The 14,188-nt window shown below is 40.5% G+C and overlaps 2 protein-coding genes across 2 annotated transcripts; both read left to right on the top strand.

The window, feature by feature from the left end:
• Window positions 1-218: 218 nt before the first annotated feature.
• Window positions 219-4,220, top strand: nsun5 (NOP2/Sun RNA methyltransferase 5). The gene is made up of 4 exons (XM_078254595.1): window positions 219-1,396; window positions 1,542-1,752; window positions 2,064-2,228; window positions 3,951-4,220. Exons 1-4 carry the CDS (start codon window positions 472-474, stop codon window positions 4,126-4,128), a joined length of 1,479 nt encoding a protein of 492 aa, XP_078110721.1. The 5' UTR covers window positions 219-471; the 3' UTR covers window positions 4,129-4,220.
• A 170-nt stretch (window positions 4,221-4,390) lies between these two features.
• Window positions 4,391-11,247, top strand: LOC144520685 (uncharacterized). Its single transcript, XM_078254594.1, has 8 exons — window positions 4,391-4,554; window positions 4,739-4,889; window positions 5,356-5,456; window positions 6,911-6,994; window positions 7,858-8,005; window positions 9,452-9,531; window positions 9,618-9,711; window positions 10,254-11,247. Exons 2-8 carry the CDS (start codon window positions 4,778-4,780, stop codon window positions 10,661-10,663), a joined length of 1,029 nt encoding a protein of 342 aa, XP_078110720.1. The 5' UTR covers window positions 4,391-4,554; window positions 4,739-4,777; the 3' UTR covers window positions 10,664-11,247.
• Window positions 11,248-14,188: the final 2,941 nt, after the last annotated feature.

Here is a 14,188-nt window from a genome sequence, read left to right as displayed (position 1 = left end):
AATCAAAATAAATCAGACTGATAGTTGTAAATATAGTTGCACTGAAATGCACATTCAAACATTATACAAATGTTTTGAAAATGTAATTTAACGATTATAAAAATAAGATGTGTTTTATGGGTGATTAAAAGATTTAAAGTGCCCAAATTAATTATCTTCAGTTGTCATCAGTGATTGGCTGAACAGACCTAATACGTCAGACGAAAACTGTGCGTTAGTTAGTACTTCCGGTATCATGAGCCTCCCTTTGCCATGTGCATGGTGGAAAAGTAATCCCGAAGCTGCTTTTATAAAACGTTAATACGAACAAACAAAGACTTTTGTTGTTCCCGCTCAGAGAAGAGGCAACTCCGGCAGGACGAGGGATGTGTCAGGCAAGATGTCAAAAGAACTACACCCCAAAGTAGCGGATTAAGTAGCGAAGTAGTTTGGCTCGTTAGCTAGCTGGCTAACTTTTGAGTTATTTTCGCCATGGCTCTGTACCTAAAAGCCGCTGAGATCCTGGAGAAAGCCGAGATGAAGCAGGGCGCTGTGAAAACTCTGGTTTACGACAGCAAATTTGCGAACATCAAACAGCTGTTCGCTCTGGTTTGTGAGACCCAGAAGTTTTCCTCTATCCTGGAGGAGATCATCGAATCCACCAAGCTGCTCAAACACACCAAGATAAGGATTCACTTGGCCAAAGTGCTGGTGTACGACCTGCTGATGGGCCAGGGGCTGAAGTGCGGCGGCTCTTGGAAAACCTTGATGATGAAGCATCGCTCCAGACTGCAGGCGGCGCTGGCCCGCATGAAGGTGAAGCAGAAAGTCAGCAGCAATGAGGGCCTTCTCCCGGCCAGCGTCCAGCAGCTCGTCGGGAACAAGCTGCCCAGGTATGTGCGTGTGAACACCCTGAAGACCACCGTGGAGGATACTGTGGACTATCTAAAGAGGGAGGGCTTCTCCTACCTGGGACAGGCCTCCAGGCTTGATGACTTAACCCTGAAGGAGAAACACTTTGTGATGGACCAGCATCTGCCAGAGCTGCTGGTCTTCTCTCCTAAAACTGACTTCCATGACCACTTCCTGTACAAGGCCGGCCACATTATTCTCCAGGACAAAGCCAGCTGCCTCCCCGCTTACCTCCTCAACCCCCCACCTGGCTGCCATGTTATCGATGCCTGTGCCGCCCCCGGCAACAAATCTAGCCACCTGGCAGCCATCATGAAGAACAAGGGCAAGCTGTTTGCCTATGATTTGGATGCCAAGCGTCTGGCCACCATGTCCACTCTCCTGCTCCGAGCCGGGGTCACCTGTCAGCAGCTGGCCAACCAGGACTTCCTGAAGGTGGATCCTTACAGCCTGCAGTTTAAAGATGTTGAGTATATCCTGCTGGATCCATCCTGCAGCGGATCAGGTAAAGTAATCAGCTATTCCTGTGTGTTTCCGAGATGGAGATATGGAGATGTCACCTTTTTCAGCCCTTCTGAGTTTGCAGGTATGATATACAAACAAATAAGGATTTCAATATAATTTCTATAATCTGTGTGTGTTGGGTCCAGGTATGGTGTGTCTCCAGGGCGATGTGTCCTCTGCTGACCAGGAGAAGGATCAGGCTCGTCTGGCCTCCTTGGCCTCCTTCCAGCTGAGGTGCCTAAACCACGGCCTCAAGTTCCCTCGCCTGAAGCGCCTGGTCTACTCCACCTGCTCCATACACAGCCAGGAGAACGAGGAGGTCGTAACGGCCTGTCTGCAGCAGAACCCCGGCTTCAGGTAGCAACGGTCCACTTTTACTCACTCGCACAAACTCGCAACAAACCTAGTGATGGTTTTGTACCGGCAAATATTTGAGCATGTGCTTTTCCCAGTATTCTTTTGTATTGGCTCTCTTGGTCATTTACTTTGGAGCATTTGCATCCTTCCCCTGATTTTTGAAATGTACTGTTTGACTCTCCACTCTGCCATTAATCTAATGATCTGAGTGAAACTGTGGCAGTTTGAAGATATGGAACCAGCTCTCGGTGCCTGACTTCAGGATTCAATTTCTATGGAACGGTTCCCTGAATGTGTGTTTTCTCCTCTAGGTTGGCTCCTCTGATGGCTCAGTGGCCTGAACGAGGCCTGGAGCCGCTCACTAAGTGTCTGCGTGCCAGCACCGCCAAGACCCGCACACACGGCTTCTTCGTGGCTCTGCTGGAGAAGTACAGCGAGGCTGTGGAGAAGAAGCAGGAGCCAGCGGTTCAAATAAGGTAAATACGGGGGTGTCATGTAAAGCTATTGATACAAAACGAAGTTTTAAATCCTGTTGTTATAGTTTAGATTAATACTGTAATTAAGTCATTTGCTCAGGATTAGTGATTCCAAGGGACACTCAGGTTTATTTACATGCTAATGTGTCACGTCTGTAAATTATAATGCTGCTTTAATGCCTGTAATTTGTAAAACGGAAATGATCTAGACTGCATATTTTGTGCATTCGTTCATATTAGGGATGCACCGAATCCAGGATTCGGCTTCAGATTCGGCCGAATATTGGGCTTTTTGACGGGGTTCAAATTTTTTCCACCAAACCGAACCCTACGCTCGCACTACGCTGGTGGACGTAATAACGCCGCCGTTGATTACAGGAAGGTGTTTACGTAGGTGGACCGTTCAATGCAGTAGGCTGTGAGAAAGTGAAAATGGAACTGAGCAGAAAAAGTGTTGTCTGGCAGTACTTTTAGTCAAAAGAAGGCGATTCAAGTCGAGCTACATGTTCAATTTGCAATGCGCGATTTGTCTTGTGGTGGTAAGGACCCTAAACAATAGACAACATCACCGCTGTTAAAGCATTTGCGTATGAGACATCCGAAAGAATACTAGTTGTGCATGAAGGAATCGACAGACAGCAGCCAAAATGCAGCAACTTCAGGTACGGCAAAGGAAGGACAGTCGCAGCTAAAAACTTGTTAACCAGATGACCATTACCAGCTCTGCTAGTTCTACACCGAACAAACAGTGGGCCTCGGATCACCCATAAACCAAAGCCATTCATGCAGCAATTGGGAAAATGAATCGGGGCATCCCTAATCTAGCCTCGTGAGACCGTCCTGATCTCGCCATCTCCAGTTTTCCACTCGCAGATCAGTCTGGCATCTTGAGACAGAGAAAATTTGGAGCCGTTCGCCAAACGACCGACCAATCAGCGTTGGTTTTGAGGCGGGTTTAGGTGTGACGCAACGAGAAGCGACTGTTCAGTCTAAACAACATGGCGGCTTCCACGGATGAGATGAGCGTAGCTATCGCGCAAGTTCTCTCCGAATTAGAAAGTATTCCTTCATTGAAAGAAGAGCAAAAAACGACACTGGAGGCTTTTCTCGGAGGAAAAGATGTTTTTGCTCTTCTCCCGACTGGTTTCGGCAAGAGTTTGATATATATCGTTGATCTGATTGGTTGATTTGGCCCGTCTATCACCAACATAGGTGGTGATAGACAGATGGTTTATCCAATCAGCTAACCAGTATTTTCGCCCCTTCCCAAAAGTTCTCCAACAGAAAGTTCCCAGATGGATATGTCGAGCAAATGCGAAGCAATCCATCAATTTAGCCATTTGTTTTTGGTGTATGATTTCTCTGTGCTTCAGTCACTATCCTGTCACAATCAATGGAGAATTTGTAAAAAAGGATTTGAATGTATATTTTGTGCAAATGTTTCTTTTTTTTTGTGTTTACAATTTTGAGTATGAAATGGTCTGCAGTTATTTGAAATCTGTAATATAAAATTACAGTAGATGCTTTCACAATTCCTGAAAGTTGTTATTCATTCAATGACTATAGTCACAATATGTTTTTCTTACAGTTAAATATCACACAACTTTATTAGCACAAACTAAGTAAAATGTTACAGGTTTTAGAGAAGCTTTTAATACAGATGAGAAAAGATTTCATTCTGAAATGAGAAGAGGTTGACTTTAGCCGTCTGCTCTGTCACAGCGAGCCGGAGGCGACACCACTCAGCCCGTCCACCTGCCAGAAGAGACCTGCAGCTTCAGAAGAAGAGTCTGACGCTTCAGAGACGGAGGACAAACCGACACCTGCAGCAGTACAGGCTGACTGTACACCTGGCAAAAAGAAGAGGAAGAAGAAGAAAAAGGCAGCAACAGTGGAGTGATAAGAAATGTAAAATGGGACTGCTACAGCATGTTGTCTTCAGAGAACGCTCTACATAGAGGGCTCTATTAATGTGGTGAATGTAACGGTAAAAATAAAAAATTCCCTGTATCACGTCTCCGTTTAATTATTGCTTGATTTTCCAAGAAGAGTTTTTCTTCAGAAACAGGGTCAGGTGTTATGTGTTTCTCCAGAAAAGGGACAGTTTTTATCCAGTAGATGGCAGCCAACCAGCAGCCAGCGTGCTGAAGAACAAGTTTATTTCCGGCTAAACAGAATCAGCTGTTTTCTCCAGCAGGTTGAAACCACAGCCACGGCTTTTGTAACTCAGCCATTCAGAAATGTTTAGTAACTTTTCGACTTGTTTGTGACCTGTAGTCTGGTTTTTCCTGGAGGTGGTTCAGAGACGTCTTGTAGGAAACGTAAAGTGAGTAATTTGCATAGCTGATTTTAATGTTTATATATTCCGTATTAAAACAGGTTGATGCATTTATTGAGTTGACTGACAACCCTCTATCGACTTTTGATGCGAAAAGCAAAACAACTTCAAATGATTTTACCTTTTATCTACCGTGAAAGAAATCTAATGTGTAGCTGTGTTCAAACCGCAGGCCACTTCCAGCAGCTTCTTCCCCGGCACTAACATCAGCATGTCCCCGGTGCCCAAAGTGAGACTGGCCGGTGGCCTGGAGATCTGCCGGCTGCTGAACGGGATGTGGCAGGTGTCCGGGTCGCACGGAGCGGTAGATCATGCTAAAGCAGGTAAACAATGTGGTGGAAATATTGCAAACGAATTGGTAACTAAAAATGATCTAGCTTGGAATAGAAAACATGTCCTGTACTTGTTCAGATGTACTTCAACTAGAAATCCAATCCTCTGATAAAGACACCATGTAGCCCTTGTGAAACCCGGGTGTGCCAGTTCAGAAAAGCAATTGTGATAACGGGAAAGAAATACATTTTTAGCTTCGACTGTGGAAACTCATGGATAGTTACTTTAAGGACACATGTGGGACATGTGTCATGTGCTACAGCCTGTCAACAATTTGTAGTCAGAAAGTATATTCAATAGTAAAGTATATTCAGAGTATATTCAAACGCACTACAAATAATTTGCACATGCTAGTAGTGCAACGTTGTGATTTTTAAACCACTCTCTCTTGGTAACCTAACTGCTGGAATATAGGAAGACATTTAATCTAGAAATGTTTCCCTCTTGTCTCTCCAGTTGAGGCCATGCAGGCCTATGTAGACGCTGGTCTGACCACATTTGACATGGCAGACATTTATGGGCCTGCAGAGGAGATATTTGGACAGTTCAACAGCCAGGTATATATATACACACACACACACACACACACACACAACATTATAAGGGGCGATAAAGTGGCAAAGATGACAATAATATTGCAATAATAATCAGATTTACTTTGATTCGTGTTATGCAGCTTGTTTGTGACGATTTCAAAATTGTATTTTATTTCAAAATTTAAATTAGAGAATAAACCCCTTGAGATGCACCATCTCATTTTCAAGGTGGTCCTCAGGCACAAAACATGGAAAAACATTTAAACATATTCACATGAAGAATAATAATGAATTAAACAATCCAACAACACATTAATAACAAATTATTCAAATCCAAAATAAAATGTATTGTTGGTGAAAGCTATTTAACTCCATTTTTTGTCTTTTCAATAAATACATGGTATAAACTGTAAAGTAATTGATGTGGAACACATGCAACAAAGGTCCCTGACAAGACGAATTTGTATCATATCTAATTTATTGATTTATTGTTTAAAAATGTTGGATTAATCCTACTCGATGGGTTGAAAAAAGAATCCTTATATAAGCTAATAGATAAATTCACGTCTGTTGAAGTGTAACTGGCCTGCTAGTCTATGACCAAAATTTGCATGACATGATGCTGGAGATGCTGTATTTTATAAAGTTTAATTGATAACTGGAATTATCTCAGGGGTGAGTTGTGGTGACGCCACATCTTGCCTGATTTCTTTATTTTATTTTATTTTTTGCCTGATTGTGCCGCCTGAAACACAAGAGGGAGCTACCGTACTGTTGTAGATTGATGTCAGCGCTCCACAAGACGTATGTGTGTCATTTACAAGAAAGAGAAGCACAGAAAGGAAGCAAGAGACAGATTCAAAGAGAAAACGGGCTGCTTGTTGCAAAAAAAACAAAAGGAGGAAAGTGTGACGGACACAGTTGTCATTCATACTGTATGATCCTGTAAGTTCAGTCCTGCCTGGTTATTGATTTGTCAATCCAGCTATTAGTGTCGGTGTTCTCCACAGAGCTGCAGATACTCAACACACACATTAAGAAATGTTCTCATACGTGCACTCAAACAGAAGCTTGAAAAGTAGCTAATGCTTTCTCTGCCTTTTTACACACACACACACACACACACACACACACACACACACACACACACACACATCAGGGTTTTTGTTGCTGACAGTCTAATGGTAACGATCGTGGTCTCAGATACGGAGAGCTCTTCCAACCAGCTTTTCTCTCTGTCTCATATTTTCCCTTACTGCACATGCTTTCCAGGCTATTTGTCACCTTACAATTAACTAATCAACAGACAATTATTAAATCCTTTTAGCAGTACAAAACAGCAAAAATAAATTGATATTTAGCATATGGTTATAATAGATTCCAATCAGTGCAAGCTACAGAAACAAGACATAACCCAATAAGACTGTTTGTATTTTGTAATTATAATTTTTATGACTCTTTTGTCTCATCTGTAGAAGTGCAAATCGTCTGGGAAAGACATCCCAGCTCTGCAGAGTCTGACCAAATACGTGCCAAGACCAGGACCAATGGACCGCAAGGTAATCCGCTGTGTCGAGACAAGAGTGACACCCGCACTCGGTCTGCCGTGTTTTACAGTTAGAATAGTTTTATCCACTAGAGAGCGGTGTGTGTCTTTATAAAGAACACGGACATCACCTTTACTGGTCTACTTAAAAAATGTAAAGCTGCATAGAAATTGTGCTGGTCATGAGTCCCCTTAAATGATTCCCACCATATGCTTAGTTTTATGAGAAATCAATTCACATCACAAATAATCCCATTTATTTGTGGTTTCATGTGTACTAAACTATGATGCTTCCAAAAACAGTAGCCACACAATATGTTGCAATTGTACACAATTTACAGGATTTATTTGTACCTATAGTGCATAAATAGGGATAAGCAACCCAAAATCATATTTCTTGTTATGTCAAATGATTTAGGTTGTCAGATTCAAAGCTAAACACAGACAATGTATGCACATGGTATTAGAGCTAGGCCAATAGGCCATCATTGATTTAGCGCAGATGTATTGGTATGTCGGCCAATAAGCAACAACAACTTTCAGTACAGAAAAACCCAACTAGGCATACTTTGTCAACCAGAGAGTACTGACAAGTTGATCTTTCAACTGTAAAATGTCCTGCTCTGTATTTATCTTTATCTTTATTCATCAGATTTTTAAACTCCCAAAAAGCAATATTGGCCTCAAAAGTCCATTATCAGTCGGGCTATACAGTAAGTGGCATTGTCTGGAATTGTTTCTTTGTGTTGATGTATGTAGAGCAACTTCTGAAACTAGACCTTTTAGGTTGAATGAAACTCATTAAATGGGTTTCATGTATTTAGTTTTGCTGTTGCCAGTAGAGACGGGGGCTGAGGAGTCCCCATTTGTGTGCAGGTGGTGGTGAAGGCGCTGCAGCGCTCAATGACCCGTATGCAGGTGGACAGTCTGGACTGTGTTCAGTTCCACTGGTGGGACTATAGAGACAAGAGGTACCTGGACGCACTAGGACACCTGTCCGACCTGCAGCAGGAGGGACTTATACGTATGTACGCTGAAGTACACAATACATACTGTAAACATGTACAGATAAACAGGGGAAAAGAAACAAATAAATATGACCAATATTACAGATATACAGTTTGTTTGGAAATTGCAATATATTCATGTTTTACAGGCTGCATGTTATGTTTATTTGAGAGGAGTTCATTCTTGACCTGGAAATGGTTTTCAAGTTTGATATATTTTGTTTTTTTATTTATTTACAATAATTATATAATAATTTTCTAATTAGGTTTATTGTGCTATCCTGTTCATCTCACTTCCCAGGGTATGAAGATTGAATGTGTTTCTAAGTACAGATATTGTGGTATGTTAATAGATGAATCTCTTTCTTTTACCCTTCATATTCAGCAGCTAGCAAAAAGATTAAAACTTAAACTAGGGTTTTATTTCAGAATCAAATCCTGCCTTTCCTTCGAATCTAGAAAGAGGCTGGTTGCTGCCACTTTTATGTCTATACTTGACTATGGTGATGTTTTATACATGCGTGCTTCATCTCAAAGTTTACATGCACTGGACACTGTATACCATGGAGCTCTGAGCTTCATCACTGGTTGTAAAGCCCTTACTCACCATTGTGAACTGTATGAACGTGTTGGATGGCCTTCTCTATCAACACGGAGACTTCAACACTGGCATGTCTTCATATACAAGGCTATTTTAGGTCTACTTCCATCCTACCTTCTGACCTATATCAGTGTAAATAGTTACAATCTTGGTTACCAGGATCTTTTCCTTCGGTCTGTTCCAAAGGTTAGAACTGAACTGGGGAAAAAGGCGTTTTAGTTTGCTGCTCCCTCTGCCTGGAACAAGTTACAGAAATCGATGAAACTTAATGAGCTGCTCTCATTGGTCACTTTTAAGAGGATGTTGATTGACTTGGAGGCAGCCACATCTGGCTGTAGATGTTTGGCCTGATGTGTTTATGATTCGGGCTGACTTTGAGGGATTTGCTTTTTCAGTTGGTTTATGTTTTCAGTGTTTTGTGTATTTTGTGTTTATATGTATGTGCGGTTGTACTGCTGCCTGTCTTGGCCAGGACACTCTTGAAAAAGAGATTTTTAATCTCAATGAGTCTCTTCCTGGTTAAATAAAGGTAAATAAATAAAATAAATAATCTGATCAAATCATAAGTAAATTTAAAGGTTTGCACCTAAAATGTTATTTGGAAGAATATGTCGTTATTGGATAATTTTTTAACTCATACGAATATCAATATGAGCAGCAGACTGGAAAAAAAAAAATAGTCATCACACACACCTATAAAGATTCATACATATTCTCTGAAGGGAATACAGTATGTATAGTATGTCCAAAGTGTCAAAAAAAAGGAAAGTGGATCGGTTTCTTGATTTACATTCCTGTTTTTCTGGGATCTTGACTTTCTTTTTCTGAGAAGACTTTAATCTCTTTTTTCCTTTTTCCTCAGGAGAGCTCGCCCTTACTAACTTTGACACACAGAGACTGGAGGAGATCACCAACAGAGGCATCCGCATCTCAAGCAACCAGGTAACGCTTCCACCTGCATGTACAATACTATCTGACTCTTCTTCAGTGCATCTATTAAGCATGTATTTAATGTGTCTGCCATGCAGGTTCAGTACTCTTTGATTGACCAGCGACCTGTAGCCAAGATGGAGCAGTTCTGTCTGGCTAACAACATTCAGCTCCTCACTTATGGCACTCTGGGTGAGATACTGTTTACACATTACAATTTATATCCAGTTTATATATTGTTTTTTTTTTTTAGCATTTGCATTTACTTAGATATATGCATAATACTGCTCCAGTAGGGCAATTACAAAGAAGGTTTACTTCATGTTTAATGATGCAAGCAGCACATTTACCATCTCGGTGTAAAAATGTAAAATGGTGGGTTTCTAAAATGGAGTCAGTCGACATGACGACACATCCTCTCTTCTTATCATTGTTACTCCTTCCTCTCCCTCCGTCTCTGCATCCCATTCTCCTCCTGACCTCAATGGTCTCCATCTATGCCCTGTCTCCCCTCCCTTCTTGTTTTTCCTCTCCACCTTCTCTTGCTTCACCCTCCTCCTCCTCCTCTCTGCCCTTTTCCATCTCATCTATTCTCTTCCTCCATCCCTTTATCCCTGGCGCCTCCTCCCACTTCTCCTTTCCCTCAATCCTGTATCCCTCCTCCTCCTCCTTTGTCTGCATCTCTCCTCCATCCCTCTCTCCACTCTTTTTCCTCCATCACTGTCCTCTCTCAGCTGGCGGTCTACTCTCAGAGCGTTATCTGGGGAAGGCAGAGCCTAATTCCAGGGCGGAGCTCTACACCGCCTCCCTCTCGAAGTACAAGAACATGATCGACTCTTGGGGTGGCTGGAGCCTTTTCCAGGACCTTCTTGTCGCCTTGGAGACGGCTGCCAGGAGACACGACTGCTCAGTGGCCAGCGTGGCAACACGTTATGTGCTGGATCGCCCCGCGGTGGGTGGGGTCATTGTGGGCTGTCGGCTAGGCGTCGCAGGGGCGGGGCAACACATCAGTGACAGTCTGCGTAGCTGCAGCCCTGACCTGAAACTGACGGGGGAAGATCTCGCCGCCATCAAAGCAGTGATACAACGCTCCAGGGACCTCACGGTGCTCATCGGGGACTGCGGCGATGAGTACAGGAGCTAAAGGGGAAGGGTGAGGCTGACTGACTGGATGTGACAGATGGGGTGAGGAGGAGGAGGGGTAAAGCGAGAGAGAGAAGCATCTCACACAGAACAGCCCCATAGTGGAAAAGAATAAAATGTGACGATGAAAATGAAAATCAGTTAAATTCTCCATTAAACATTATAAAGAGCTTTCAGTAACTAAGGGGAATTGCAAATTTCAACTTGCCTGTTCCTTTTACTTTAATACAACCTCTGAAGATGATGTGCCTCAGACAAAGTGTAGTTATTTTACCTACTGAATATTTGATGCTGTTAAACAGGTTGAACACTTTTTCTTCCACAGCGTGTGTTTACACTGCTTAAGTGCTTTTTCATGTGGGAGACAAGCTTCTCATTCAGGCTTGAATACAGGTGCACAAACACACAGTAATCAATATTTACGTTTTAATTTAGGTGTCTAGTAAGTATTTTCGTTACAGAATTAAGAGAAAGTTCAGTGTCCAAACTATAAATTTGAGCTTTTACACTGTTTAACAATGTTAAATTCTATATTGTGTACATAATAAAAAAAATGGTGATTAATTAATGGAATTCTGTGCTTTTTTTCTATTTGGAGTTTATTTTAAAGTTCAAGTTGAATCCAAATTAACCTTAAAGGAGTGTGTTGTTAAGGCAAATAAACAGTTTGTCACCACGTTTGCTGTTTTCTAAGCTTTTATTTATATATATATATGCATATATCCTCATGTCCATGCTCATATCCAGAAGTGCAATATCTTATCTATCTACTTCTCTCAGTATTGGTGTGGTCCCAAATTCTAATTTTGATGTACTGACCCTTTAAAAAATATATGAGACAGTGTACTGTACATTAATATTCCTTTGTGTCTGAGAAACTGGCCATGAGACTGTGTGTGTATGTGTGTGTTAATGTATTAGGGGGTGGGGGCCCAGTGAAGTGGAAGGAAGTGGGGAACCGTGTAGCACTGTCTGGACCTACAGATGATGAGAAAGTGACATGTGTACACACACACAGACACACGCACACACAGATGTTACAGAAATGCCAGGCTCCCATTGTATAAAATTCACTTTAAGAATAGAAGCATGTGCTGCATGTTGTATAAATGTTAGGGATTGTGGTTTTGTGATTTTAATGGGTGGGTGTATATTGTGTGTTATGTACAGGCTGTATGTAATTCATTCATGTGCTGGAAACAGGTTTTAATATAGCTTTTTGTTTTGCATGTACAGTATGTGCGTTTGGAAGGTGCTGAAGTAGAAGCAATTACGTTTGACAGGAGGTGTGTGAGCCACTCCACGTCTTCACATTTACTATAATGTGTGTGTGTTGATTTGCCTGTGCATTAGTGGAGAAGAATCCATACGACAGATTGACAGATATACAGACAGATGCTTAGATGGCCGCCATGACCAGCCTGTCTGCACTCCCAGCACCTACATTGTGCTGATATGAACATGCATACTGTACATGCATACACAATCTGTCAGTCCATTTTTATTTTCTCCCTCACACAGACTCCCAGCTGCCACACTTTGTTCACCTCAAAGACCAGACAAGCTCCTGCTGCGCAATAGGAGCGAAGTCAAAGGTTGTGCCAGATATCACATCCAATCTTCTGTGGTCCTTCTCACCAGCTGAAGTTCAGTCAGCAGTTTCAGTACAAAGGATTGAAGTACAGGAAGACCAATATCAAAAGAAGTGACAAAAAGTCATATTATAGCATGTTAAAAAAAAAAGTGATGAAAAGTCTTAGTATGGTTTATTGAAAAAAGCGATAAAGTCATAGCATAATATTTCATGGAAAAAGTCATAATATAGTATATAAAAAAAGTGATAAAAATCATTGTATAGTTTGTTGAAAAAAGTCATGAAAAATAAATAGTATAGTATGTTTGGAAAAAAGTCATAAAAAAGTCATGGGTATAGTATGTTGAAAAAAGTGATAAAAAAGTCATAGCATAGTATGTCCAAAATTGTCAAAGTATAGTATGTTGAAAAGATTGTAAAAAACTCATAGTATAGCATTTCGAAAAAAGCTATTAAAAAGTAATAGTTGAAAAAGTCCAAGTACAGTATGTCGAAAGTCATAAAAAATATCATGGTATGGCATATCAAAAAAATTAGAAAACAGTCAAAGTATAGTACGTATAAAAAGTGATAAAAAAGTCAGTATGTCCAAAATTGTCTTAATATAGAAAGTTGAAAAAGGTAAAGTAGTGAGATTAGTTGGAAAAGTGGGAATGGTTTTAATTAGTATGAATTTCAGATAAATGTTTAATAATATCAATACTGTATTAAACAAAAGTGGAATATTTTAAGGTTTAAAAAAAAAAAAGTCATATGTCGAAATGTCATAGTATGTCAAAAGAAGTGATAAAAAGTCATATTATAGCATGTTGAAAAAAGTGATGAAAAAATCATAGTATAGTTTATCAAAAAAAGTCATAAAATAGTCCTAGTTTAGTATGTTGTAGAATGTTGTAAAAAGTCATAGTATAGTAAGTCAAAAAGTGATGAAAAAGTAGCTCTTTTGGTATAGCATGATCCCCATGTACAGAGGCTCAGTCCTTGCAGCAGCGGCCGCGGGTTCAATTCCAACTTGCGGCTGTTTGCTGCATGTCATTCCCCCTCCCTGTCGAAGCTGTCCTATCAAATAAAGGCCTAAAATGCCAATACAAATCCTAAAAAGTCATAGTTTAGTATGTTGAAAAAAAGTGATAAAAAAGTCATAGTATAGTATGTTGAAAAAAGTGATAAATAAGTAATATATTATGTCAAAAAAAGTCATAGTATGTCAAAGAAAGGCTGGAAGAACATGCAAACTTCACACAAAATATCCCAGCCCGGACTAGGAATCAAACCAGGAGTCAGTGACAGCAGTCCCTACTTGCTGGAGCAGTGCCAAAGTCATAGTATAGAATATAAAAAAATTATATATAGTATATTGAAAAGGTCATAGTATAGTATGTTGAAAAGAAGTCAAAAAAGTAATTGTAATGTATATCATAAAAGGTCATAGTATGTCGAAAAAAGTGATAAAAAAGTCATAGTATTGTATGTCGATAAAACGTCATGAAAAGGGCCAGCCTGGACTGGGAATCGAACCTTGGTCAGAGTCTGTATTGCCTACTTGCTGGTGCTAGGTGGAGCAGTGAAAACAACTGAGCCACTGTGCCACTAAAAGAAATGATGTTGAAAAAAGTCAATGTATAGTATGTCTAAAAGTCATAGTATAGTATGTCGGAAAAAGTCATAGTAAAAAATGTTGAAAAGAATCATAGTTTATATATATATATAAAAGTCATGGTATAGAATATATTGAAAAAAAGTCATAGTACAGTTTGTCAAAAACAGTCATAATACAGTATGTCAAAAAAAGTAATGAAAAGATCATGGTATAGTATATCAAAAAAGTCATAAAAATGTCATAGTATTGTATGTTGAAAAAAACGTCATGAAAAGGGCCAGCCTTGACTGGGAATCAAACCTTGGTCAGAGTCTGCATTGCCTACTTGCTAG

Source organism: Sander vitreus, chromosome 7, assembly GCF_031162955.1.
Source record: "Sander vitreus isolate 19-12246 chromosome 7, sanVit1, whole genome shotgun sequence".
Classification (NCBI taxonomy): Eukaryota; Metazoa; Chordata; class Actinopteri; order Perciformes; family Percidae; genus Sander; species Sander vitreus.
This window is presented reverse-complemented; position numbering and strand designations above follow the sequence as displayed.

Coding starts and splice junctions, on each gene's coding strand:
- LOC144520685 (XM_078254594.1), top strand. CDS start 4,778: ATGTCCCCGGTGCCCAAAGTGAGACTGGCCGGTGGCCTGGAGATCTGC. Junction 4,890..5,355: donor GGTAGATCATGCTAAAGCAG/GTAAACAATGTG, acceptor TTGTCTCTCCAG/TTGAGGCCATGCAGGCCTAT. Junction 8,006..9,451: donor GCAGCAGGAGGGACTTATAC/GTATGTACGCTG, acceptor CTTTTTCCTCAG/GAGAGCTCGCCCTTACTAAC.
- nsun5 (XM_078254595.1), top strand. CDS start 472: ATGGCTCTGTACCTAAAAGCCGCTGAGATCCTGGAGAAAGCCGAGATG. Junction 1,753..2,063: donor CAGCAGAACCCCGGCTTCAG/GTAGCAACGGTC, acceptor TTTCTCCTCTAG/GTTGGCTCCTCTGATGGCTC. Junction 2,229..3,950: donor GAGCCAGCGGTTCAAATAAG/GTAAATACGGGG, acceptor GCTCTGTCACAG/CGAGCCGGAGGCGACACCAC.